We start from the raw sequence: 27863 nt of genomic DNA, 5'->3' as shown, positions 1-27863 counted from the left end.
TTTTTTTTAATAAGAAATTATAATTTGTATATTTGTTATGGGTATTTCGCAGGCGACTCTAAAGCATCGACCAACTTGTTTCAATAATTTATTAAAAAAGCTATTTGAAAAATGCTGTAGAGAAATATAGACCGGTTTTTCATATTTTTTCCCGATAAAGTTATTAAATAAAATTTCCATCATTTTTCTCGATATTATTCAATAGATCAAAAAATTTTCAAATATTTTCGGGAATGTTGCCAAACAAAACACACTTGCGCATTGTTTGCAACGAATTGCAGCGACCACACTGGCACAATCGCGTGTGATGAATGGTATGAGCATCTTTCGTATCGCAGCGCGTAGACGATCGGGCAAAAAGGTAGTCAAAGATGATGTACACGGCGGTGAACATTTTGCAAGATGCATGGAGCGAATGACTGCCGAGTCGAGATGCGAAACGTTTGTGATCAGAACATCGCTGAAATATACAATGATCACAGATGCACCAGTGTTAACTGCGAGAGCAAAGCGAAAAGAGCAATGCCGATCGTGAAGTTTTATATTCGCGAAGACAGACACTTCTCGAAATTTCTTCTATTTAAAATTTAATACGGACAAAGGCCCCTTTTTAATGGTATATTTTTGATTTTCACTACGGAGCAAACTACGATGGACTGTAATATGGCCGTCGCACACACGAAGCTTCATGTTTAGTAAGGAAAAATAGTTACGCCACAAAAAATATACAGTACCTTCATAGAAGACATTACACGCTTCACTACGTTATAAAGTCGCTGTGTAGCAGATTCTGAATAAAAGAATGAATTTTTTGCTTAACTCTAGGATGCATTATTTATTTTATATGAAATTTAAAAATTTCAGATAATCAAAGTTTATTATACTATTTATTTCGTCTTCCTGTTCATGTTAATGCATAAATTTTAATACATCCGAGTGATATGAGCAAATACCTGAATTTATTCAAAATTACATCACATAATCTCTGATAATAAAAATTAAAAGTGTATCCTTGAGTTAAGTATGTTCGAAAGGACAAGTGGGAAGGTATTTTTAAGGCAAAGAGGTGAAGAGAGGCAGGGTGTAATCGCTAAAAATCGACAGTTTGAACAGAATATCTATAATTCGTTATTCGTATTCGTAGAAGTTCAAAGTAAATCGAGGAGAAAAAGCACTTTACAGGAAATTCTTCTGGAATGTCACAATAAAAATTTATCGGTTTCGCCAATACGTTTTAATCGCCAAGGAGCATCGAGACGAGCGTTCACGTCTATTCACGCTCACTTCATCGACTGTTAGAATGTATCGTGTGATCCTTTTAATTAATTAGATATTTTTGTTCGCACATATATTGAGTCGCAGAGTCACACACTATCAAACACGGCAGGCTAAAAAAGTGAAAACAATCAACTGTCACATTGCTGAAATATGTTCAATAATTTAATTATACATTACATATTACGTTTCGACCTTTTTGCTTATAAATATACTTTGTTAAATATGTTCAATTAGAGAAATTTTGCTGCAAATTTGAGTCTCTGGAAAAAAGTCGAAAAATATAACTGACTCGAATTAAAAAATCATTCAATATTTCGAATACTCAACTGGAGTAAACTTCTGCTACTAAATCTATGTGCTAGATTTATCTTAAGAGTACAAATTGACGGCTATAAAATGCTTTGCTTTAGTTCTCGTTCATTATTAACTGCATAATAATAATAAAATAATAATAATAACGCTACTAAATTGTAAACATTAATATTAATAATATAATAACACTACTAATTTGTAAATTTTTAATATTAAATATAATCGAAAAATATCTATCGTTATTATTCCTGTACTTTTTCCTCTCTCGCATATTATTGTAACGCGCGGCTGATGATAATAATGTAGCAAAGTACAAACTCTCGTTGATATGGCGATCGTTTACATTAATCCGCGATCTACCTTCTCACGAAGCTTGCACATTTCGTCATACTGTTATCGCTCTTTGTTTGCATTCCATCATACGAACATTGGCAGCATCTCGAGGTTACACGTTACTTGAAAAGTTTTCGTTAGTGTTACAATTGCGTTGCGTATAGAATTCTCTTAAAAGGACAAAAAGTTTCTTTTAAAAATTACAATGGCATACCCAAGATTGCCATAAATGTTTTTTTTTTTTTTTTTTTTTTTTTTCCCCCCTATCATTCGGACCTCTCTCACACGGTTAATTATCTCCCTTATCACATTCTCTCCCTCTCTCGCACTCATTCCCTCATTCTTTCGGAAAATCTTGGTTGCTAAACCCGTTCGCGGATATCGCGCAGTTCAACGTTGCGTTGAAGGCATGCAGGACAGATCCTCTACAGCGCGATATCCTATCTATATCTCTTTGCTCTAGTGTACTTACTTTATATTAGTACTACCTATAGTACTTCGATATATATATATTTATATGTATATCAAGTAAAGGCCACGAGTGTATTCAATATAAAATTGCTAAAGTGTTATCGAAACTCGCACGTACGAAAATAGTTCGGTACGGTTTTACCGGTAGCAAATATATAGGCCATGCCATATCGTTGAGTCGCTTACGTTTAATCTGGGGTGACGCGGATTGCGCTGCAACGATGTTTCCTTTCTACAAGGGAACGATTGCAGCATGCAATTCTTTTACAAATATGACATTGTGTTCTACTGTGAATTTTTAAAAATAAGAAATTTCGGAAACATAAGTGTAAAAAAAATCTTGCACAATTGCCAAACTTTTTCCAACGAATACATTCTTTTTTCATTGGTGAGAAATACATCTGACAAATTTTGGAAACATCCCATGACGCAACGTTTGCGTTTCGTGACGTAGAATTGCGTGATGCATTGTTCCACTGTAAAAAAAAAAAAAAACCACTGTTGTTCGAACAAATTCTCCGAGGAAAATTGATCGGAAAAGTGAACATGCCACTAAGTACCCTTTTGCTTGAGAGACGGTCGCTGCCCAGTACGAACTTCGAAGTGAATCGCACCTAAATTTCTATTGCTACGATATAAAGCACATCTCGATGGCCTCTATGGCCGATGTCCGGAAGTGGCCTACGACGGATCGCAGATCAGCTACTAGAGTTACCGCGCGAACTCCATGAAACGGCATTCGCGAGCGACTTCCGAACGCGTACACCCACCCTTCTGTCTACAAATATGGCCCGAATTAAGCGTACAAATAGAAGAAAACCGTCCGTTAACGGGTAACGATCGCGAGTGTCGTCGCGACGCATCAGCCGGGATGCGAGTGGTGATAGCAGTGCGCTGGTGCTGGTGGCAATATGTAAGGTGGCTTCTCTCGAGAGCGGATCCTTATCGGGGACGGACGATACGCGACGGCGGATGGATTAGGTAACCAGCGTTGTAGGATCGGCGTCTCGCTACGCGAATAAATGATCGGCAGTAATAATTGTGCAGCGAGACAATAGTAGCATCTCAATATCAGAGGATGTTGGACCCGTCAATACGCGGAGAAAGAGTTAAGTAACAATAACGGATTGAATTCAATATCGAAAATTCTCTTGCCGTTTCAGCCTGCCAAGTGCCCGCCTCCGAGATAGAAATAATACCGAATAATAAATTGTTACGCAATAATGTAAGTATTCAGAATTATTTCCCAATTAGCTAAGCGGATAGTGAAAATTTTCCACTTTCGCAACGAAGACACTTTAGTGCAAAAACAGCGAGAAAATTTACTCGCGAGGCTCGCGAGACACTCCTCCTGCGCGTGACGATGTTTCCGACAGAGCCAATCGTGCAGCATTAATCAACGTGGAAGCGTGTGTGGAAGACGGCGCGAGTGGTTCGCTCTCGTCGCGTTCCTCTCAAAAAAGAAGAAAAAAAAAAAAAAAAAAAAAAACTGAGAGCTTTGATTATCGGTTTGAGTGAAGGTATAGAATCGTTATCGAACTAACGTGCTAGACGCGAATATCATTCATAATTCCCGACGTACAAAAGTCACGGGCGCCATTCGCGCGGACTTGAGACGGGTTAGAGTTAAATTGCTCGAAAGTGTGTTATTTAAATGGTTCTATTTATACATCGACTGTGGAATCTATACCCCTCTATTTCTCTCCCTGTCTGTTTCCCTCTCTTTATCGCTTTCTCGTATATCTCATCGTCTTGCTACATTCCCGTGTCCGCGAAGTCGGGTGAGAAGTTGAAGGTAGGAAGAGACTTGGATAAGGTAAGCGGTTAAATGCACGCGCGTTAATTTACATGTTCTCGAACTGATCAACGCGGCGCTTGGTGTTGCCCTTGCGGATCTCGCGGAGCGTCTTGTACTTGTCGCGGCCCTGGCGCACATTTTCCCTGTGGATCTTGTCCATCACCGTCTCCTTCGTCTCGTCGCGCGACTGAGCGAGATCCTGCTTCAACGCCTGTCAACGAAAAGAGCGTTCTATTGCAGTAACATATCTCGCGAGGCATCACGCTTGTACACAAGGAATACATTTTTCAGAATTTAGAATTAACATTCGCAGAAATTTCGAGCAATCATAATTAAAACGAACGAAAATCAAAATTAATTGAAAGTAAAAACGGTGGCAGATAAAGTGCGCCGATATCAAATTGATCAATGTACCTTCAACTGATCATGGAGACGCTCGTTTCTCTCCGCCAAAGTGCGTCGTTCCTCGACAGGATCGATAATTGACTCATCGGTCGCAAGATCTTTAGTGTCTCCTCCTTCCTCGCCCTCTTCCTCGCCCTCCTCATTTTCCTCAACGTGAGGATCAGGCCTCTGAGCCTGATATTGTCTGTCAATTTCCTCTTGTCTTGACCTTGGAATAATAAGTAGTGTAATTACGTATAATTACATTAATGAAGGTAAAGAAAAAGAAAAAAAAAAACAAAACTGTTCATACTTGGCAGCCTCAAACTCAGCCTGTAATCTCCTAGCTTCCGCGTCCTTAGCTTCCACCTCGGACTGTATGCGTTGCACCTCCTCCTGCTTGGCTCTTATCTCCTGTTCGAGCTTGGCGCGTTCCGCAGCCTCCATTTCGTGCGAAAGCTCCAACTTCTCCATCATCGCCGTCAATTCCTACACGAAAGCGCGTGCATTGTAAAAAAAAAACTCTGTGTAAATGACGCATGCATAATTAGAATTACACGGTTAATTGTGAGATGGAGGGATAAAGATTAATTATTCTCAGTAATTTATCCGAGTGCAATTAAATTTGCGTACCTTCTGGCGATTCTCTAGCTCCTCCTTAGCAGCCTGCAGCTGCTTCAGCTGATCCTCCAAGCGCCGAATCATTTCCTGAGCCTCGCTCAGCTCGGCCTGCCGCCTGCCCATCTCCTCGGTCAGTTTTATTAGCCTCTCTTCGTACTCCTGCTGCTTCTTCTCCGCGCGTTCTCGAGCAGCAATTTCCAGTTGCAGTTTCTCTCTCTGTTGCTGTTTCGCGATCTTCTCGTCCCTGGCTTGAGCCTAATGGAAAAATTTTACGATCTTATTGCAATCTCAAACGACGTCAGGTTTTATTAGAATAAATTTTCACAGTCATCGAGCTATCTCACTCAGCAATTGCTGCAATTCTTCAGCTGTATTGCTAAATTATATTATTTTAATCCCTAAATAAATTCAATATGCTGCAAAGATTACGTAAAGGACTGTCAAATAATGCTAATCATCGACGATAACATTACGTAACCGACTTGAGATAAGTAAATGCATCAATATTTCACTTTTACTGATTTTGCAGCTCAATAAAATGTAATACCATTAATGCGTAATATCCGTACCTTCATTTGCTGTACGTCGATCGTGTCCGGTTTACGTCTACGCATGTAGAGCTCGTGATTGCCCATGCATAACGCGAGAATTCTCTTGTTAATCTTCACTCTATTGGCGAAAAACACAAAGTCCGGCGCCTTCTTGTCGATGGGCTTGATTATGAATTTCTTATCATTGAACGAGATATTCCGTATCTCCGACCAGGGAAAACCGATTTTCGGCGTGAGCTTATCGTCCTTCTCGTAGATGTTCAAACCTAAAGCATCCACACCCAACCAAAGGTCTGTGCCCTTCTTGTTGCGAATTTCAAAGTAATTCACACCATACATCTCTAAGTCCTACGGAAAGCAAAAATAAAGGAAAATACTAAAACCAGTCTAAAGACGACATTTTTCGTGTAGCAGCACATTCCGGAGCAGAGAAACACATATTCACGGAAAGAATACCGCCTCGCAGATAAACATCAATGTTACAATGCGAATGATTATAAAGTATAATTAAAATACAATGCGTGTGTATTAATGCACAGGTCTTCAGGAACGAATTGCACAACCAATAAGATTTTAAAAATTCACATCAAACAGAATTCATAAAATAAAAATCTCTAAAACCTGCGATATACATACAAAAATAAAATTATTATAAATACTAGTAAATTAGTAGAAATATGGCGGAACATCCACGTTCCTGAAGCCTTCTCTCGTTTTGAATCGATTGTATCTTGTACACATCACTCAAATGGATACCTGAGCAATTTTCAGATACTCCATCATGGCGTCCTCTCGCAACATGCCACGGTGCTCTTGCCACCAGTTTGTGATCGAGCTGTCCCATTCATCCTTGCTCATCTTATGCTGATCTACGACGCGTTGTGGCAACAACCGATCGTTGGCCAGGAAGCCAGTGGGATGAATGCCCTTCTGGTAGTCCCCGTGTCTCGCCTGAACGGCGTACGAGGCCAGCAGGACAGATGTTTCCGGTGGGCAGTATATTTCGTCCGTGAGGATAGCATTTTTCACCTGCACCAAAGCGTTAATTAGTTACAACATTAATATTGCTTGTTTAATTCTTTAAGTGGGAACATGGTTTAATGCGCCAATAAAATTAGAACACAAACTGTGCTTTACAAGAAGAAGAAATAAATAGGACACTTACAAAATTAGCATGTGCAAAAATTTACTTTTCACAAGTTTCTTTAAAATAAGAATATCTTAAATGGCGAATAGAATTGCAGCGAAATCATTCCGCTTAATATATCTATTCGGCTCAACTAAGCAAAAAATTAAGGCGCGCTCCTTGTGCTCGCGTATCCGCCGCAGAAAATGAGACGATGAGAAGAAACGAATCTGATAAACGAACGGTACGCTGGTTAGGCGAATAAATGAGCTGCACTGTTATGCCAACTCTGAATTGCAATTCTAAGTCTGAAAATGGTTTCGAGAACCGAAGCAGCAAATTGAAAAATGTTAAACCACGAACGATTGATAGAAAAAAAAAATATCTAACGATTTCTTACCTGTAGATAAAAAAGTCGAAGTGTGATGTCCTGTATCAGTTCCTCGGCGACGTCCTCAGGATAGAATTTTGCACGGAATTTGAACTGCAGTGGGGTCTCCTTCTTGACTTCCTGGTTCATCACCTGCAAACATTTGAAAAAATAAATCACTCGGTTAAAACTAAATCCCTCGCTTCTCGAGTGAGGATCACACTTGACGCTCAAACGTGTATAAAAGCGTGCACAGTGTTCATGGATCGCGTTATAGGATAAATAATTGGACATGCGAACGATGGTGGCGTGAAAATCGTAGATAAATATATGAGATACGTATACAAACTGCGGAATAATAAAAAGATATTTTTAATGCATCGCGAACCTTGAAGTATTTTGATTTCTAATAATACACTGCATTATTTGCAATACATTAAACGTATAAATTATTTTGATGTACTTCGATATTATTCAGTATACACTAAATTTAATAAATAAAGTAGAATATTTAGAATTTTTCTACTGCATATTAAGTTCTCTCCTTTTCCTCATACAATTTCCATCTTTATATCCAAGCTCCTTTCTATATTAAGATCATATCATCGCAAACAAATTCGCGCCATAGCGTAAACGTTATTATCAGAGAAGTCGTCATAATTACGCAATGCGCGTGATATCTGCATTACTGATACGATCGGAGTTAAGCATCTCCCGCCATATCTTAAATGCAGATGATTCAAAAATATTCTCCCTAATTGCAAAATGTGTAAAATACATTGCTACAAAAGACATTCATATTTTGTGCTTTGGTGAACGCATACGTTTGGCAATTGCGCAAAAAGTCAAAGAATGTTATCCCTCTTGATACATATTTAAAACAATATGTATTGTAAAAAAAGTAAGAAAATAAAATAATGGAATATTTCCTTGTTAAAAAAAAAAAAATTAAATTCTTCGATAATCATTTTTCTTTAATTGCTTTTCAACTACAAAATTTCATCAACTTCCTAAATGGAACTGACAATCTTTTCGCGGGCGGAGACGACCTCATTTCCAAACAATTAAACGCGATATAATCGATTTAGGTTATTGGTTTTATTAAAGGCACTCAAAATGATAACTATCGCTAAAATTATCAAAGTGTTTGAACGCGAAAGTATTTCAAACAGCGATACCACAAGCGACAAATGCGTTTGCTTTAGTTACTCATTGTTCTCGGAGAAGCATGTACATATACCGTATTCAGGTATATCGCTAAAAGAAACTTACGTCATGACGTTAGCTTATGTTCTTTGCATTGTCGACTACTTATCTGTAATTAGTGACGAGTAAGAAAAATATTGCGCGAAACAGTGTTACCGATGCACCCAAATGATGCGCGAGATAAGCCTCGAGAAGTCATTTTTTGATAGCCATCGCGATGATAATGAATGCATTCTTCGTAACTCGAATGCAATGTCTAAAAATACTAATATTATATTATATAATAAATGTGGCATTATATAATGTATGCAGTGCATACTATTTTTGAACTCAAGTTGAAGATGAAAATTACATAATGTAAGATTTTGCTATATCATTTCTTGTGCTTCTTACAACTGCCAAACACTAATGGTTACAAGTCATATTAATTAATAAAGATGTAACGTAATTTGCATATTACGACTATTATTTTGAAAACATTCAAAAACACACATGTGAAATTGTTGCACTACTTGACGTCGATTCGACGCAAGATAATAAAACGTAAGAAAATAATAAATAAAATTACGTCAATTATCAAATCACAATAACTAAGAAATACAAAAAATACGAAATTTCTAAACTTGTGTATTGATATAGCAAAAAAAAAGACACCAAATTAATCACAAAAATGATCTTAATATGCTTCTAGCAACATTTTATCAAATTTAGCATTAACAAAAATATTTCCTGTTTTTCTCTGTCAACAATTTATGTTTATACTATTTTCTAATTTAAGATAATATTAAAATAACTCATTAATTTACGATAATATATTTTTTTCTGCTATATACTTGTGCGTTACACAACACCTGTATCTTTGTACGTGAATATACAAAGTGAAAAAAATTCGAAGTGCACACGCTTTGTGATAAAAAGCGAAGCAAGAGAGATTGATTTATGTATCTCTGAATAATATGAATGTATGAATAACTAAAATATAGTGCTCTCTTCTGAGTAAGGAAGATTAATAGGAAGTGTATTTATCATCCAGTGATTAATATGACTAATAATATGTCAGACATACAATCTGGGAAGTGAAAAATCACTGATGATCTGTTACTTTTGGTGTTGAGAGCTCATCAAAATAAAACGTGAATATCAAGAAAATTCTTTTGTAAATCTTACATGACAGATTTTTCGAAGACCGCACGGAACCACCTGCAATTATTCGCCAAATGTCACATATTGCCCTTACAATCACAGTATTATTGGTGCATTCAGTCGAAAGAGACGATTTGCATGTTTATATTAATGACACGAAAGTGTACAAGCTAAACTTCGTACGAAATTGCAGATGCCGCGTGTGAGCAGCAATTTATAAATAATACACTGCAAGTTACGACAATTCGAATCTCAAACAAATTCACTTCTCATCGCTAAGTGATTTAAAAATTGTGACAACTAAGTGTTTCAGCACACACACACACACACACACACGCGCGCGTGGGTTATCATATTGTGCGTTACGTACATCCGTCAGATGGAAATAACAAGAGATAATTAGATTACGGGAAACTCGGTGTGTATTTTTCGCAGAAGATGCAGTTTTACGCGAATAAACAAATCGTCGGAACGGGCTCGCGTCCGTGCATTAGGCACGTTACAAGGACGGCATTTAAAAACTCACCAGTCATGATTATAATCATGATGTAACGGCACGGAAGCGCCTTCTTATCAAATAACATATGATTTGTTGTCGCCGTTTTCACGAGAGACGCGATAAATATAGTCAAATCAACGTCTCGTCTTTGACAACAAATATACGTCATGACACATCTGTCTCGTCACAGAAATGTGCATTTGCAAAAAGTTCGGATCTTAGACCCAATGTAATATGTATAATTTAAAAAAAAAAAGGGAGGGGGGCGCGCGCTAGAACTCGTATCGCTAAACGTGCATCACTTCTCTCGCCGGCATGCAACACAATTCATAGACGCTGAGGCAAACTTACCCTAGACAAGAACGAAAGTCCACTCTTCCAGTTGTTAGTATTGCGGTTGGCATGCGTTCAAAGAATAAAAATACGGTAAAGTTAAAGTATTGCGGTGTAACTCGGCCACGAACTCGTCCTTGAAATTACTGTGTATCAGTATTCGACTTATCGTCAGATTTACAGCAAGCCAGATAAACAGGATATCACCTGCTCTGCGCGGCGTATAATGACAATAATTTTAACGACCGTCGTGGACACGAGGAGGAATTTAATTCGAGTCAGCAGAAGGTGTCGTCTTACATCGAACGTAAATCTTAATTCTAAACGACATGACGTTTTCCTTTTTCCTAGTAGTATAATAAAAATTGTAATAAAAATTAACATTGAATTCAACAAGTTTTTCTTCAAGATTTTTGCCTTTTATTTTTATGGAAAAATGATTTCCGCGTCTGACAAATTAAATTCTGATTTCTCAATATCTTCGTATAAAAAAAGAAAGTTAATAATGTTGGATTGATCAAAGTTCCTTCGGTAAATATGAAAGGCAAAAATCCGAAGGAACTTTCCGATCAACCCAATATTTATTATTAACTTTCTTTTTTATGTGGAAATATTGAGAAATAAGATTGGTTTGATGGACGCAGAATCGTTTCTGCCAGCTGGCAAAGAGTAACTATTTCAACGCCTACATATAAATAAATAAATTAATTTCTCAGATTAAGTGAGTTAAATCCGCCATTAAAACTACACGTATTCATGCATCGCGAATAAAAGAATTTCTCGCGGATTCACACGAAAATCGCCGACTATTCAGGCCAAAAATAATGTTCGTCATCCCTGATGGCGTCCTCTAAATCTGCTGGACACCAAAAATAACTTTGGGCTACACATTTTTCAATCTCACGCTCATCGATAAAGCAAACCATGTCAATAAATCAGTTGCCAAGATGAATAAAAATTATCATTGTTCAAGATTATACATGTATTTAATGCAGATAATAAATAATTATTGACATTAAATACTATCTTGAGATTTTTGTCAAAATTCTGTTTAAACAAAACCTAGATAAAATAATTTAAAAAATACAAAGCAATTGCTCTAAAATGTAATTTGAGAGAATATTCAATATTGAATACATTATTTATCGTTAGATAAAAAAATGTAATTTCCCTAATTTTGCTCTCAATTTCTATAATAAGAAAAATTTGCATTAGATTGAAAGAGGTATCCATATGTTCGATTTTCTCCAAACGTCTAGCGTCCCAAATCGAGGTCGCAGCATTCTTTGCATTTAAAATAACGGACTGATCTCGTTTTAGCCTCCAGTTTCAACCTTCAGACATTTGATCTTCTTCGATCGACGTGATACCACAATCCGGATTTGCACGCCTATTCTAACGCGGCCTCACAGTAATCCTACTAGCAAAAATACGGCAGGAGAGAGAGAGAGAGAGAGAGAGAGAGAGAGAGAGAGAGAGACGCGAAGAACGGATCGCGTGATGACACGCGGAAAATGCATGTACAGGTCGCTAGATCTTGCAATGTACATTACATAACAGTCCATAGTCCGCGACCGAGGAGCGCACCTGTGTGAACTGTCTTTTTCGATTTGTAACCTGTTGCAAAGTCTGCGATGATCAAGCGTTCCGGAACCAGCCAAACGCCTGACACGGTGTCCTAAACGTCCTTGAAATGACGCATCCGTCGTCTGCTTCGGAAAGCGAGTTAACTGCCTTTATTGTTTACGACCGCTTTAACACGTGCACGACAATAAAACTAGATATGTCAGACTGCAATTTAAGAAATAAAAGCGGAAAAAAATTTATCGCTTTTTCTGTGGATTTCGTTATCTTACAAATTACGAAAAATTTACATAATATATAATTCATATTGTTTTTCTTCTTATCCAATTTTAATTCATTTCGAATGATGAAGGTGCCTATGTGTCTTTCAGTGTTCCACGCTTAAGAAATGACATTTGTTTTGGATATTTTTCCGTCGCTAAATTATACACGTAAATATATTTTCTCAATTTCATTCTTAATGAAGTTTATCAGCAATTTTGTTTTTCGCGTTTTATAGAACATACATATTCCAGTGTTAATCCATGCTTGAAAAATACCTCAAACATTCGAACGCGCCGTGCCGCACGATTTCAACAACGCATGATCCAATTAGCGATAAATTCACCACGCAGGTTAATTGCAAAGTGCGGGAACGCTTGCGAGCACTAGCTGTACCTCATAAGTTATTTATTATCAAGAAATTCCTGTCTTAGGCACCGATAAAATTGTCATTGTATATAGCGAGTATTAATAAATGTGACGAACGCGGCGATACACCTTCTCAGATATCGCTAATCGAAGTTCCTTATAAATCGATACTGAAGACGACTGATACGTGTAACTTATTCGTAAAATTTTCAAATGGTTCTGCTTCTTAGAAAGACCAGACATAATTTGCAAGAGATTACATTCAGATCCGCGAACAACCACTTGGAGAATATTAATATAATTTCACGGACTTTCCTTATTCATACAAATTTGATGGAAATCTCGATATGCTTATAGATTTCTATTACGGAATATAGATTGCAAATCTTATATCATAGTGCATTTTCCCTTTAATCGGCGGCGGCACTTTATTCTGAAAAAGAATGTCGTCGAGCCTTGGCGGAGAGAGAACGTAATCTCAACGAGCGTATCGCGCTCAACAAACACTCGCAATTCGCACGAGAACCGACCTCTATTTAAGAGGTTAATATAAATCCTAATTGAGAGAAAGTGACGCGCCGTAAGAAGACTTGAGAGAAAAGCGAGCGGAGTAATCAGCCGCACCGCGTGCGGCAAATTAGAGCGAGAACTCCTCCGGGAAAAGATGCGATTCAATCTCAGAAATGAGGGGAAGACGAAGGACAAAAGTGCAAAGCGACAAAAGATCGTCTCTGGCCGATTCTCGAGTATATCATAACACGCGGGAATATTTCGGCATCCAAATCCAAACGCTATAAAATTTCTTTGATCAAGCTACAATGAATTCAACACTTGACAAAGCGCTAATCGAGGCTTCTTTTTTTTCTCTATTAAAGGCAATTGAAAACAAATTTCGCACTTTCTCGTGGAGAAATTCCTTAGACGGCCCCTCGTCGCGTGACTCATCCCGCGATATATTCATACTGACGTAACACGCTCGATTGGATCGTTTAATAAGCGACACGCGTAACAGACAATGCGTGCGGGCGGTCGTCTGTAAGTTTTTCTTTCTCGTCTCTTTCTCTCTCTCTGTTATCGCAATCACGGCGCGATTATCAGTATGCTTCTGCAAAGACTGCAGCACGGCGTCCTACATTTTTTATTATTTTACTTCAATCTCTGCGTGTCTTGTAAGAGTTGCGAAACGGTTGACTCGTCAGTGGAATGTTATCTTTTATACCGCGATGAGAATACCGCGCGGTGAAATACTGGAGAATCCATTTGCTGCACGGATTGTCCCAGATCCATCGTTCACCGATTCCTTAATCGATCTCTCTTTAAAAAATGATGAAAATAAAACAGTAAAACCTTTTTTTTAAATTAATTTAAAGCAATCTTCTTATTTATTCATAATTTAAATAGCTAAAAAAATATTAAATATTAAAGAACTTGCTTGGAGGTTTGCTTAAAAAAAGTATGATTTCAAATTAGCAAAAAAATCTATAAATATGCATATCCTTATGGATTTAATTTATCAATCGATTGCTTGCTGAAAAATTTTTAATTTTTTAACAACACATTCTTGTATTCCGATTTAAAAAAATATTCGTCCTTGTTTCATTCTTTTTCCTCGCGGTAATATAAATTAAAAAATTATCCCAGTGCTCTGCATATTTTTCAGAACTTTCAAGTGCCTTGAGAAGTTTCTTTCACTACCGCCTTAATTACATACAAAAGAGATACGGTGACCCTACATACAATTAACCACTAGTCGTCATTCTTCAACATTCCCTCTCACTTTTCCTCAGCTTTTCCCAGGAGTACGTGTGAAACGATCGCGTCCCTTCAGACTCTTACCAAGCCGTCGTCGAACTCGTCGTCGTCCGTGTCAGAGTCCGAGCAGCCTCTCAGCTTTCGAACTTTCTTTTTCACCTCTTTCTTCACCACCCTCGCTATCGCGCTTTCCGGCTGCGTGCAATCGTCCTTATCATTAAGGGAAAATTTATACGAACGTTCTACACGTGCGCAGGCCATTAATTAGCGCATTACGGGGGATGCGATCGGAGCATAATCGAGCGAACGATCAATCTACTGTAACGACGAATAAAAAACATTTTCATTCGAAAAATAATAAATCACGAATTCATTTACGTATATAGCTACACAATCATCGCCGCTATCTGTGACAACAGATAACATAACTGAGTTATCTAATCTTCGATGATGTTGAGTTGATGTACGTCTTATAAATTATCTATTATAAAATCATCAAAAGTCGCGGTAAATCTCTGCAAATAAAGAGCGCGTTAATCTTTTCAAACGCTAGCGTTGTCTTCACAATTAATGTGATCTCCGCGTAATTTTAAAAGCGAAACAAATTCTCGAACAAAAAAAATTTGTGGACAAAAATGTATAAGTGATAAATTGCGTTTGAGCGACATCAAGAACACGATTCGCGTTTGTAAAGGAAGTCCGTTTAAATAAAAAATAAAATCATATCCGAAACCCCTCATTAAAATACGATGAACGAAACTCTGCTTTCTCGCGATAAATACGAATCGCAATAAACGGCGGTGAATATCTTCCTAGTGCGTTAACACGTATTCTCTTTCCCATCTTTGTTCTCCAACTATTTACTCACGCTGAAATCTAGTTTCGATGTTTTATTTATCGCATGGAAGTGGGCTAACGGTAGCGCATATCTAAATGTACTTTTCAAGCTGTAGCGATATTGTGTAAATAACTACCGTGATTGACAAACTCTGACAAGAGAGATGAGTCAAATGGCTTCTCTACGCTTGCTTCAGATTTAAAATAAAATTTATTTCTACATATATTATAAATTTGAAATCTAGTTAAAAATAAAAAATGATTTTTAAAGGCTCTTTATTAAGTAAAATTAAAAAAACCAATATACAAAGAGCCGAGCAAGAACTTTTGTGCTCAAGATTTATTATTTACAATAATGTAAGGCAGTAAACATACGTTTCGGCCTTGGCCATCTTCAGTGTGAAAAAAAATTTGCGATTGCGCTAAAAGATTATTTTATTAATTGTTTCTTTTCACACTGAAGATAGCCAAGGCCGAAATGTATGTTTATTGGCTTACATTATTGTAAATAATAAATCATGAACACCTTGTTCGGTTGTATGCTAGCTTTGTACATTGGTTTTTTAAAATCTAGCTTCTATTTAGGAGCTGAACAATTGCATAAAAACAGAGCTGAATGTGTCCTGAAAATTGGCACATCTTTCAAAAGATTTAATGAATTATGTTTTTAGAATAGTATTATAATTGAATATCAATTAGAATATACAAATTGTAATTTTATCTTATACTTAATATTGAAAAATGCGATAATTTAAACAATTCTAGCTGTAAAACAATTCTAAGTTGAAACAGACGCGAATGTTTAGATCTGCTGACAATGAGATGCCGCCACTTGAGGCCACACCAGCTGCTACTGTATGCCACTCGGTGGCTACTGTCGGCTACGAGTTCGTGTGCCTGTTCAACCATGTGTTTAGTTTTCACCTGACGTGCACCTGTCACGTCGGTTTTTCCCTCTTTTCCTATCCGATAACGTTCGAAAGTCCAGCTAAAGATCACGCACGACAGTACGATAGTAGAAAAAAATCTGGAAACAGGTTGTCGCCGACGAGAAAACCGCTCGCTCCGCTGAAAAAGGCGACCAGTCGAGCGACAAGTGCCGACTATGTCAAGGTGAAGGCGCGTCGTCTTCAACACTCAACCAGCCGGTGAAAGCCGATGAAGTGTCTGCGAGTAACTGTACTCGGATTCGAAAATTGAAGTCGTTCGTTCGCGAGCAAGTATCAAAATCGGATGATGCCCAGTCATCGAACATCGACATTAATGCGCAAAACACGCGTAAGGATCGGTTCATATAACGTCAATGGTAAAAAAAGTCTCTTTTTGTAAGCTAAATCACAGCGAAAGTTTTGATATAATGCACTTTCCTCATCTCGTATATAATTATATTGACTTACATAAAATGGAAAATTATGCAATAAAGATGCAGTAAAAATTTAATAAAACAAATAGTAAACTTTTTATAAAAAGATAGTCAACCAGGAATGCAAATCGTACAAAAAAACGCGCTTTGAAAGTTTCTCAAACCCAACACGATCCGTAATCTAGTCCTCATTTTGAAGTTGCAATTCTTGAAAGTTATGCGAAACTACAACAGTAATCTGATGATTTGAAACATTTTTAAATACAATTTTAAAGCAAATTAAAATAAAACAAAATTTATATCACGAAATTTTTTTAGTAAAAAGTTATAAAGCATTTTACATATACATATTTATTTTTTTACATTAACATAGAGATAAAAGAAATAATAATTTTCTCCCAAATTTACAAAAAAAACATCCGAAAGAGGTTTTCAAAATATTCAAAAGCTTGAAAAAAAAATAAACTTTCAATTTTCGCTGAATTGTGCAATTCTTTAAGTAAATTCCCGAGACAAGGAAAGTTTGTGCACTTCTATGACGTCTTTGAGTGACACGGATCGCAAAAACCGCACTCGCGGTACATCACGTTCGGAAAAAAAGCAGCATAAAAACATGGAACATGTGTCTCGCACTTGAAAGTCGATGACATCAGCGTTTGTCACCGACGAACTGAGAAGATCTAAGAAACTTTGTAAGAAAACACTTTTATCGCCGGCTAAGCATACGATAAAATAAAAAGCTAACTCGCCAAGCGCACACGATATATTTCCGATTAAGAAAAATTTGGAACGAAAAAGCCAAAGAAATAAGAATAGATTTAAAAAAGAATAAATATTATAATAGACAAATATAAATTAAGAAACTTAAAAAATAATCATTAAGTAATAAAACTAGATTAAATAACGGTTTAATCCACGTGCCGATGGCCTCTCCGGCCGGAAGAGATGTAATATGCGTTCGCAAATGCATGCGTGAACGCAATTAAAAAAGAAATTGAGGAAATATAATCCTAGAAAGTCCTGACTGCCGCACTGCAGTCGCCTAAAAACAGGTTTCGTGTGAATCGACGCAATGGTACTCCATCATCGGCCGGCTATTTAGGATCTCTGCACATTATTGCCGAGGCACTTGCTGCGTACAATTTCTTAGGAAGTCGACAATTACTTTCTGCTCTATGCATTAATTCCATATACTTTACGTGCGCGTAAGCGTAAATCTGATGTACGCTCGACCGCGAAGATACGCAAATTTATACGCGAGAAAAATCTGATATATCTTAATCGAAATCAACGGCAATGAAGTTAACCCATGTCAAAAAAATTGAACTTCAAGTCGAAGTAAAATAATATATAATTTCGAATAATTTCTGAAATGTATTACACAAGTTTTTCTGCTTTTAAGCAGCATTTATCTTCCAAATATACTTTATAAAACTTTAAAGAAAGCATATTTTTTGTCGCATGCTTTCTCTACACGTTTTGTTTCTTCATTATAAAAAATTGAAGTTTTTTTTCAAACTGTTAGTTAATATAATATAAATCGATTAAAAAACAAATGACTGAAACTATGTGCTTAAACGCATTGCTCACTTAAGTAGATAATGGTTTAAACTTTAACTTTTCTATTTCAATATTTACAGTTATATTTTCCACTGTAGTTTCAGCTTGCAACGGTATTTAACTACGACTCAGGGTTATATTTTACGGTGGAGAGCTATAATTTTACAAAACAGACGCTACCTTGCAACGTTCAGAACATCGCCTGACCCAATAATTTTGAATATTTCCATTTTTCATTTTCCTTCGCGACGTATACACGTGGATACGCGCGGGTGGACCTCGTATGTCACGCGATGCTGATGGCACAACCGTCTGCGGGGTTTCGGTTTTCAGTGCCATCCGACATCGAAAATTGATCACAGAGGAATTTCGCTTGTAGCTAACACTCTCGAATCGCCACTAAAGCTAGCACAAACTTCGGAACCGGTTTCGATCTTCGCCACATAAACGCGCTCTGTAATTTATTCGTGTGATACGAAAAACAAGTAATTATTCTTATGTAAGTTTTTATGCAAATGCATACTTTTACAAATTTAGAAAAAAAAGCACACGCAAAGTCGAAAGCTGTTGATATCGACATACCGAATTTTAAATAATCACATATATAATTAATATTATTATAAGAATACTAAATATATATGCTCTTCAATATTAATCACAAATACATGAATAATTATAACTTAATATTAAGCTTGAAAAGAGCTGTTTTTCGCAGATTTTTTTTTTAGTTGGGTGTTGGACAAACTACCGGAGGAAGAGATTAAAGCCCAGCTACGGGGCGTCGAATAAGCAGGATGCAGAAAAATGTACGAATATATAAGTATATCCTTACCTTCTTATACAGCTTGATCCAGGTAAGGTCGCCCTTATTGTCGGTGTACTGGAGGCCAAAGAACCATACCTCACGCAGCCCAATGGTTTTCACAACTTGATCGAATAGCTGTTTCCCGGTGGTCGTCTGCTGGATGGCGAACTCCAGCTCGGCGTCCATCGTCGTCACCCTGACGTTCATCTTCACGGCACAGCACATGCAAATAAAACGACGCCGTTAGAAATTATGCGAGCGTCACCCGGTAGAACGAGATGATATTCAATCGTCTCGTGCACAGCATTGTAGATTTCAGATTAGCAAATAAATTGGTTTTACATTATTTTAAACTTGTATCTCTTTCTTAGAAACGTTATTTCGAAAAATATATCCTAAGCGCATAAATCTTCCATGTAAAAGCTTGCATAAGGTGTCGAAGGCAGGATGCAAACGTTATTCGATAGATTTGGAGTGCACATTGAGATTGGATTTTTGAATATATCCAGGTGCATGCGTTGGGACTAACGGCTGGTTTACCATTTTGCCGCCGGCGACCATGTCTGCGAGATTCGTTGAACACTTTTACAGCGGGAAACCGATTGAAATTCGCGAGAAATCGCGAACGCTACGGCGAACACGCACGAAGTCGGGACGACCGAAACACGACACGACGGCGACGACGGCGTTCGATAACGTCAATGGCGCAAAATTTGACGGGGCCCGCGGTCGCCTTCACCGGTCTCTCGTGCTCAACACAATGGGCCGCAAGACGTAAAGTGCAACCGCCGGCGTTTGTTTCCCCTCTCGCTCTCATAGACGCGAAACGGTGCAACGTTTCTCCCGCTCTGCACGAAACGGGCGGTCACGTGGGGAAGCCGGTCCGCGACGGTCGACCAATCGCGACACGCGAACGCCAGGGCGATACGGAGTGCCGCGCGGAAGGAAGCGACCCCGCCTGAATGCCGGAGTGTCCCGTGTACGAACGTAACGTTCGGGCACGATAAACGTTTTTCGGGAACCGGCGGGTTGCGCGCGTTGCCGCCGACCGACTGGCGGACGCGCGACCGTTGCTGCGATCTTGCGCGCGCGAGCGCGCGTGCACGTTAATTTGATTACGTAATCATTCATCACCAGCGCGGATTTCCTGAGAACGCGGAAGTTCGAGCACGAGCTCTTACTTACTTATCTTCGCGCGTGACAACTCGACGCAGGTATCGTTTAATAAAATGTAGAGCGTAGGCGGTGCGCGGAACGCATTCTATTCGTATCAGATTAATACAGGATGCCTCGTCGAGCGCTACCGCGATCCTGTTTCACAAAGCTGACTTGCAATACCAGACTCTGATCACGGAACATTTCAGCACAATCATAAAATGTTCACTTTATGCTAATCAGAAATTGATTTGCAAGTTATGATTGAAAGCGAAGTCCAAAACTGCTCGTTATCGACGAAATTGACATGGTACGTCAATTTGTTTTTCTTTTCTTTTTGTCTCGATCATCATCCGACATTGCGAGTCATCTTACTTTATGAAACGACATCCTGGAAGGGAAAATATTGAATTTCCCCACGCTCGGTCCCTTTCAGACAAATATCGAGTCTGATAGCTTTCGTCAATAAGAAGTTTGCAGAAATATTCTTAGTCGGCCTCAGATGCGTTAAAGGCCGATGCCTTTCACGTTGCAATATGTGCAATATCGCATTCCTTTATGTCGTCACCGACCTACGTAAATGAAACCAGTAATGACTGAAGTATACGTAAAAGAGATGAATGAAAACGACGAATACAATTCCTCTTAGTTATTTTCAATATGATACTGCTATTTTTTTAATACAACTCAAATAATTTAATAATTCTATTCTTTTTCTCTTCGTTCAGTTTAACTTCACGGTTTTCTTTTTTTTCTTAATTCAATCTCAACTCAGTTACACAACATGATCAATTTGGCTTTGTGCAAATTACTATTGATCTCTTCTTGTTGGTTTTAACTACTGTCTGAAAATGTGGTCTGTATTTTGAATAAAAGAGAAGTCTTCGCGTTTTTTTTTTTTTTTTTTAAATGAATTTATGACCGCAAAAACGAGAAGCCAGTTATTACAAGGAAATAAAGGTGCGAATAGTTTTATCATAACAAGAAAATAAAAATCACATTAAATACAAATAAGACGCTAATTTTCTTTTTGTAATAAACGTGTATGTACTTGAATAGGTTACATAAAAAAAAGATTCAGCTGCGAACGGCAAACGTTCACACAATAGAATACGTTTTATTTCTGTGCGCAAGTGTTCATTACCACCGATCTCAATAAAAGATATCACCTTACGTAATGTACGCAAAAAGCGGCGCCTTAAAGCCGCTGCAACTTCAGAAACAGACCACATTTTCAATATTTATTTCTTTGTCGCGCATCACGTAAAAAACATGCATATTTTCTTCCATCTTATTCGAACATATTATGCTGAATGTGAAATGTGTTCTTTTCTTTTGATGAAAATTTTATCTGATGTAAACTGGAGCATCAAATTAAATTATCAATTAAACTGTAATTATATCGATTTCAATATTTGTTTCTTTGTTAATATCGTCTGATAGAATTCATATTGTTCACTAGCATCACCAGTCGTTACTTCGTACGAATAAATTGGCTACTAATCTTATCGTGCATAAATTATTGCAAAGTGAATGTGTTATTTTATATCAGTATCGTAAAATTTGCTCGATATTTCGCGAATGTGCGACCGTAAATCGCGTCATATAAGTACATTTCGATTAATCCAGAATTTTCGTATTTAAATTCTGTCATCAGAATTGTTTAAACTTCTGCTCAAACTTTTAAATTCTTTTATTGCAATAAAATATTAGCAATTAATGTTATCAATTATTAAAAAAAAAAAGCGACAAATATTTTAAATAATTTGTTAATATATATACTGTTGACCAAGAATTATTTCTAAATATAGAGCTGTAATTTTCATTAAAAATCTAGAATCATTCTAAAAACTGTAACAGATAACAATATCGATAGTTTAGAATTTCAATGCACACGTTTGCTATTGATGCATCGAAGCATCGATATACAATTGCGAAATGATAACAAGAATACATACCGACTTCGGCATCGTGGCAGCTGTGTTTTGTCGTACTAAACAGCGGAACTATCCCTCTGAAAAAAGAAAACAGAAAAATTAAAATCTAATTTCTTAAATGAAGATAATTAGCATAGACATTCAAGCACATAAAATGTATTTATTTTCAATATTCTGAATTTAATTTTCGAATTTATATTAAATATTCCGATAGAAAATCAAACAACGCTTTGATTTTATGAAACAACATTGATATCACAGCACAGCAATGTCGAAATGCTTTCAAAATTTATTAATACTATGTAATGTGCAGATATATTGGCCGATGCGTAAGTATTTAATCAGTCGTCGAATCGTAACAATTTGAGTGTTAAGTAAATTGTAATACAATTGCTAGATGTCAATAGCGCTAAATAGAGTTACGTGTTTTAATTAATCCAGTATAAACCAGATTTACAGATATCGGGCATTGACTTGATATGAGATCACATCTGATTCAACAAGTGTCGCACACCAATCGGCCGTTATAAAGATGTCAACGAGTTTTCAACTTTATATATCAAACAGATCGTCATTTAATCTTCTAATTTTTAATAGCAAAATACCGAGATAAAATTTTTAAGTGTCAATTGAACTTTGAATTACTACTCTTTTAAAAAATAATGTCCACTTGACGTTCAAATTAGGTATAAATTTCGTTGGATGTTTCGTTAACTGACAACTGATTGTTAATTATAATTAATATATACATCTACATATGCTTTGTAATCGTTGCCCTCTTGTCGTGCTACTTTAAATACAGTGTGCATCGCAAAAACAAAAAAAGCTGTAATGATATAAGCAATATAAAGATTGCGTAAGTGATTCTTCTCGCGATCGTTCAAGTCCGCTAATTAAGTGAGATATAATTATGTAAAAAATCGAAACATCTTATATTAAAATGAATGTATTGGTTAAAATAATAATTGCATTCAAGAAGATAGAAAAAAGGAAAAAAACTAGTAGTAAAAAATAGCATAAAAAGAAAAAGATATGATCAGTATAAGATTGTTTTGAAAAACAATCCTGTCAACGATAGGACCGTATACTGAATTCGTGATGTAACTAATCGTAAAAATCAATCAAATGTTTTGACACATTATTGCCAACGATTCTAACTATAATATTTTAAGTATTGATTGAGGAATAAATGTGCAAACTTATCAATAGAAATTATTACCGTAATAAAAATACAATCTGTCAAAATCAAATTGTTTCACAAAATTGATTATTACATAAATTATTATTGATGAATATCTAAAAATTAATCATTTCAAACCATTCGCAATAATATTAATTGCGCATAGTTGGTTTACAAAATAGCTATACAAATAAACATTTATTTGATTTATTATCACAAAAGTCAATTAGAATTATATCAAAATTAGCATTCCGGAATAAATTAAATATCGCTAGATATTTGCAATCGTGATAAAACTACACAAATCTGTTACTGCAAACTATCTTGAGTTTAAAACATGCTCATTTGATCTGTTCGACTGTTATCCGTTTTGCTATTTGTGGAATAATCTTTCACGTCAACTTTTCAATGCTTTGTAAAGCCCACAATCTTTCTCGTGTTCGTCCACTTCAGTCCCGAATTTAAAGTCCGAAGTTGTGCGACACGGAGAGGCGAGCCGCCGCATCGGAATCAGAGGGGGAACGAACACGGGTTATAATGCAAATCCGCGTGACCGACATCCGTTGCAGGAGTGCCCGGTGCGTCGCGCTGTCGTCTAGCATTCCCCTTTTATCTAGGACCCGAACGGCACACACGTTCATTGAACCAGCTCGGTATCTCTCTCGCGCGGCCTGCGTCGGGCGTTCGTCATCAAAAAATTGTCTGATAGAGACGCGTGTCCTATCTCCGCGAGAATACGCGTCTATTAATAACAGTCGGAAACGAGCACGTGCATTTGCCGAGACTGATTGGAAGGTAAAAATTCCTCGTAATCTAGAATAAATTCTTCGATCGATTCGAAAAAAGTTCTTCGTAATAATCAATCATTGTCATGTCTAACAAGCGGCTATTATTTAAATTTGCAACTGACATGTCGAGAAAAATTTGCGATGTAATGTTCAAGACACTAACATTACATTAATGTATCGCTTGGATAATTTAGACGATAATTACACGGCGAAGCTATTTATCTTCGATACAAAACACGTTCCGTTCGATCTTGTTGAGATAAATAAGAGTGCGTATTTGTCAACATAATATAAAAAGTAAAAAGTAAACAGCGAGTACATTCGCACTCGAGCATTGCGAGACTGGTTTAAATCGCGTTTAAATCGCGATTATTAAATTATTATTTGTATATCGCTGTTATATTTTATATAGCGCTAGAAATATACTATAAATGATGTCAAGTTGGATTATCAACTTATCTTGATTATTTATTAGTGTCTAAGATAATTAGTTCATCGCAATTCCGCCGCTTTTGCGATAACGAGGATTCCGTGACGGCTATTCAATTACGGTTCAATCCCTAGATATGACCGTCTAATTATCCGTCCCGTGTTTACATTCGATGCGATCTTGACATTGAGCAAATAAAACGCGGAATCGCGCAGCGACATTTAAACGCTTATCTCTACAGCGCCACTTGAAAAGGTAAATGTAACTACCATTAAATATAAATCGTCCCAAATTGAAGATTCACAATAGATTGTGTTCGAGGGCAACGTAAGATAATAGCGATGGGTGTTTTTCCGTTAAACGTGCGTGGTAAAAAAAAGTCGAGCCTTTGATAAGCTCTAATAATACCTAATCATAGTCTCGAGGACATTCATTGACGAGTTCTCGTTGCTGCGGAGATCGTTTATTGTATCGATCATTTAATAATGATTTCATAATTAATATCTTCCTCGTCGTAAAACAACAGAGATAAAGCACTTTAACGAGAGTAGTAAAATGATAAATAGCCAGTAATAAAAAATATAAGTAAAATTAACACGGATCCAACAATGATATTAATGAATAATAAATATCCAGTGTATTATAATAATAGCGTGATAATTAATTCACATTCAAGTTGACTCAGATTTTCATCGACAAATTACAGACAAATTTGTACAACGTGACCGACGTACACAGACTAGCTTGATTACAAATGCTGCATGGCGAGGTCAGGGATATTCGCCGTAATTAAACCGTACGCCGACTTCGATACACATGCAATTAACAGGTGACCTATGTGACGAACATCCGGCCTCCTTCCGAGAGAGAAGCGATAACTTTTGCGGAACAAAGCCCGGAAACTGGTGTCAGATAAAAATGTTTTACTTGGCTTTAACATCTTTCGAAGATTAAACACAGATAGAGAATTTTTGGAAAAAAATGCATTAAATCGCGATATAAAACGTATCTCTGATCTAAATAATTTTTCCGATTTTCAAAAAACATGAGAACATTCGACAGACACCGTATACGCGCGACAATGTACATCTGTATAATGTAACGAAACATGTAAATATTGACACAATTCTATCACTTTGAGAAAGAAACAGAAATGAGAAACAAGAGCGGCTTTTGTTGCCTCGGATTTCCTACACTTACGACGGCTCACGATTACGGAGATTTATAAATCAATGGGATTGACAGTAAGTAAAATATCAACAGTTGCGCGCTGCTAAGCGTAAGGAAGCCGCACGATCTACTGCGATAATCCTTGTTATGCGACTCTGTCTGAAAGCGATAATCACCCATGCCAACATCCGCATGAGAATCATGAGAACCGCGATGATTCAATTCCGCTGCATAGTCAAAAAACATGTTATGATGTTACGATGCGCGAAATAAATCATATGTTTAATATTTTATACCAAGAGAATCATTTATATAATACGTATAGCAAATGCTATAAAAGTACCAATTCAACATTAAGAAAATAATTCATGAATTTATTGTCTAATTTATTCATTTCTTTTTTTTTTTAAACATAGATTTTCAAAGAAATTAAATAATTTATAACAATTGCCCCAATAATTATATATTATGGCAGATTAGTAGATTTAAAAAATTTTAAGAGTGTAAAATGTACATTTCTGAAAATTCGTGGTATTCACCTGTGTTCTGCAAGTTTTTTTCAAGTGAAACTAAATTATTATTACTCACAACTTCAATCGGCGTAAACACGGACGAGAGTCGGCCACATTCAACACTGCACGTGCGGCGAGAACGAGCATTCAAGGATCTCGCGACAAGACTGGTCGCAAAAACGCCGCGAGGTACAGCAAGCATACACGAAGTAGTACCTTCGCGCAACGTAACCTCCGTACGGTTTAGCAAAAGGTTAAGAAGCCGTGTCGCTGGTACAAGATGGCCAAGGATGAGTGGCGAGCCGACACAGCCATAGATAAATAACACCGTTAACCGATCTCTCGTTCTTTTCTTCCGCTCATTCTAATTATAAAATACGTATAAATACAGAAAAATGCAGTTTATGGCAAACATAACGAATCGTCAATTGCGATTGAAGATTCCTTTCTAAAATCGTGAATTTTAAATAATTATACAATATTCCGATCGGAGACCTGTAACTTTAATAACAAATTCTTCGAGGATTTTGAAAATATATATGTATTTTTAAAACTAGAACGGTAATTGGAATCGTCATAGCTTGAAAATAATAAAGTACTTCGTTATATGTTTACTTAAAGCCCGTAGTTTACGAGAATTTACCAAAATATTTGTCCCGAGTATATCAAAATATTTGTCGCGTATATATCAAAATATTTGTCAAATATCTATATAAATCTAAGAGAAAAATTGTATATACAGACAAACTAGTTAATTAACACTTGCTTCACATGCTATCACTTTCTAAATCACATTTCATATAATATTCTTGTCTCACTTTATTTTTTTTTTTCACCAGTTTTATGAATACGAAATAGCGTTTCATGATCTAATCCGGCCATTAATGTATACTATTGCCGATATCACAACTTAAATCGTCCACTAATGACACCTAACGTATTACAGTAAAAAGATAATACTAACAAAAAAGAATCAACTGCAGCAAGACTTAATCGACGTTGGTAAGATTGACCCATAAAGAAAGAAAGCTACATTAAACATGGTTAGTTTAACGGATGTCGTAGCAATTGGACTAGTTTTCCGCCAAAGCAGCTCCGATTCTCCATCCTTTTCCGAATCACGCTCTGAATTCTATAATAGGCATAAAGAAAGAAAACAAACGCGGTTACTCCGATTGGCACGATTATAATCGGAGTGATTTTTTCGATCAACGCCGACTACAATTTTACATTTCTCCCCGAATCGCATCCCAAACTGCGACTGTACAATTTAAAAATGCGATTAAACGCAATCAGAGGTTACAATCAGAGTTACCGGTTAAAGAGCGACGTTGAAAATCCGGCGCGCTCGCGAATGCCGGCCGCGCAAAAAGTCCGGCTTTTTCGGCTCGCCGATCGCCCGATCGCGGATCCTCACCGCGAGCGTGTAACGACGAACATGCGAGCGAGCGATTCGTACCGCGGCGCGCACGAAACAAGAGAGAACGAGATGCCGATCGACACGCGAACGGACGATACGAAAAACGCACAACGCACTTTACCTGATTCTGCTTGCGCGCTCCCGAAGTTCCCGTGACACGTGTACTCGCACATCCACGACGGCCCGGCCTGCACTCTCACACTCGCGCTATTACCTCGCGAGGACAGCGACAGCGAAACAGGAAATCGCACGATCCACACCCAAAAATCCCGTCACGTTCGGAAAATACTGACACCTCACTCACAATATGGCCGC

The 27863-nt window shown here is 37.2% G+C and overlaps 1 protein-coding gene across 3 annotated transcripts; it reads right to left on the bottom strand.

Moving 5' to 3' along the window:
- Positions 1-1104: 1104 nt before the first annotated feature.
- Positions 1105-27862, bottom strand: Moe (Moesin). Of its 3 annotated transcripts, XM_012365775.2 has the most exons (10): positions 27670-27862; positions 22070-22125; positions 18984-19163; positions 7275-7397; positions 6505-6777; positions 5767-6096; positions 5210-5452; positions 4890-5065; positions 4607-4805; positions 1105-4403 (listed from the first exon to the last, which is right to left on the bottom strand). In XM_012365775.2, exons 2-10 carry the CDS (start codon positions 22079-22081, stop codon positions 4239-4241), a joined length of 1701 nt encoding a protein of 566 aa, XP_012221198.1. In that variant the 5' UTR covers positions 22082-22125; positions 27670-27862; the 3' UTR covers positions 1105-4238. The 3 variants fall into 3 exon arrangements, with proteins under 3 accessions (XP_012221198.1, XP_012221197.1, XP_067208118.1); XM_012365774.2 differs by lacking the exons at positions 22070-22125; positions 27670-27862 and adding an exon at positions 19497-19718; XM_067352017.1 differs by lacking the exons at positions 18984-19163; positions 22070-22125; positions 27670-27862 and adding an exon at positions 9618-9638.
- Position 27863: the final 1 nt, after the last annotated feature.

Source organism: Linepithema humile, chromosome 3, assembly GCF_040581485.1.
Source record: "Linepithema humile isolate Giens D197 chromosome 3, Lhum_UNIL_v1.0, whole genome shotgun sequence".
In the NCBI taxonomy this organism is placed as follows: domain Eukaryota; kingdom Metazoa; phylum Arthropoda; class Insecta; order Hymenoptera; family Formicidae; genus Linepithema; species Linepithema humile.
This window is presented reverse-complemented; position numbering and strand designations above follow the sequence as displayed.

What these genes read in the sequence shown, in the direction of transcription:
- Moe (XM_012365774.2), bottom strand. Translation starts at nt 19,517, where the DNA reads ATGGTCGCCGGCGGCAAAATG. An exon ending in TGGTCGCCGGCGGCAAAATG is followed by an intron (nt 19,164 to 19,496) that starts GTAAACCAGCCG and finishes TGTGCCGTGAAG; the next exon opens with ATGAACGTCAGGGTGACGAC. An exon ending in TCGACGTACAGCAAATGAAG is followed by an intron (nt 5,453 to 5,766) that starts GTACGGATATTA and finishes TTTTTCCATTAG; the next exon opens with GCTCAAGCCAGGGACGAGAA.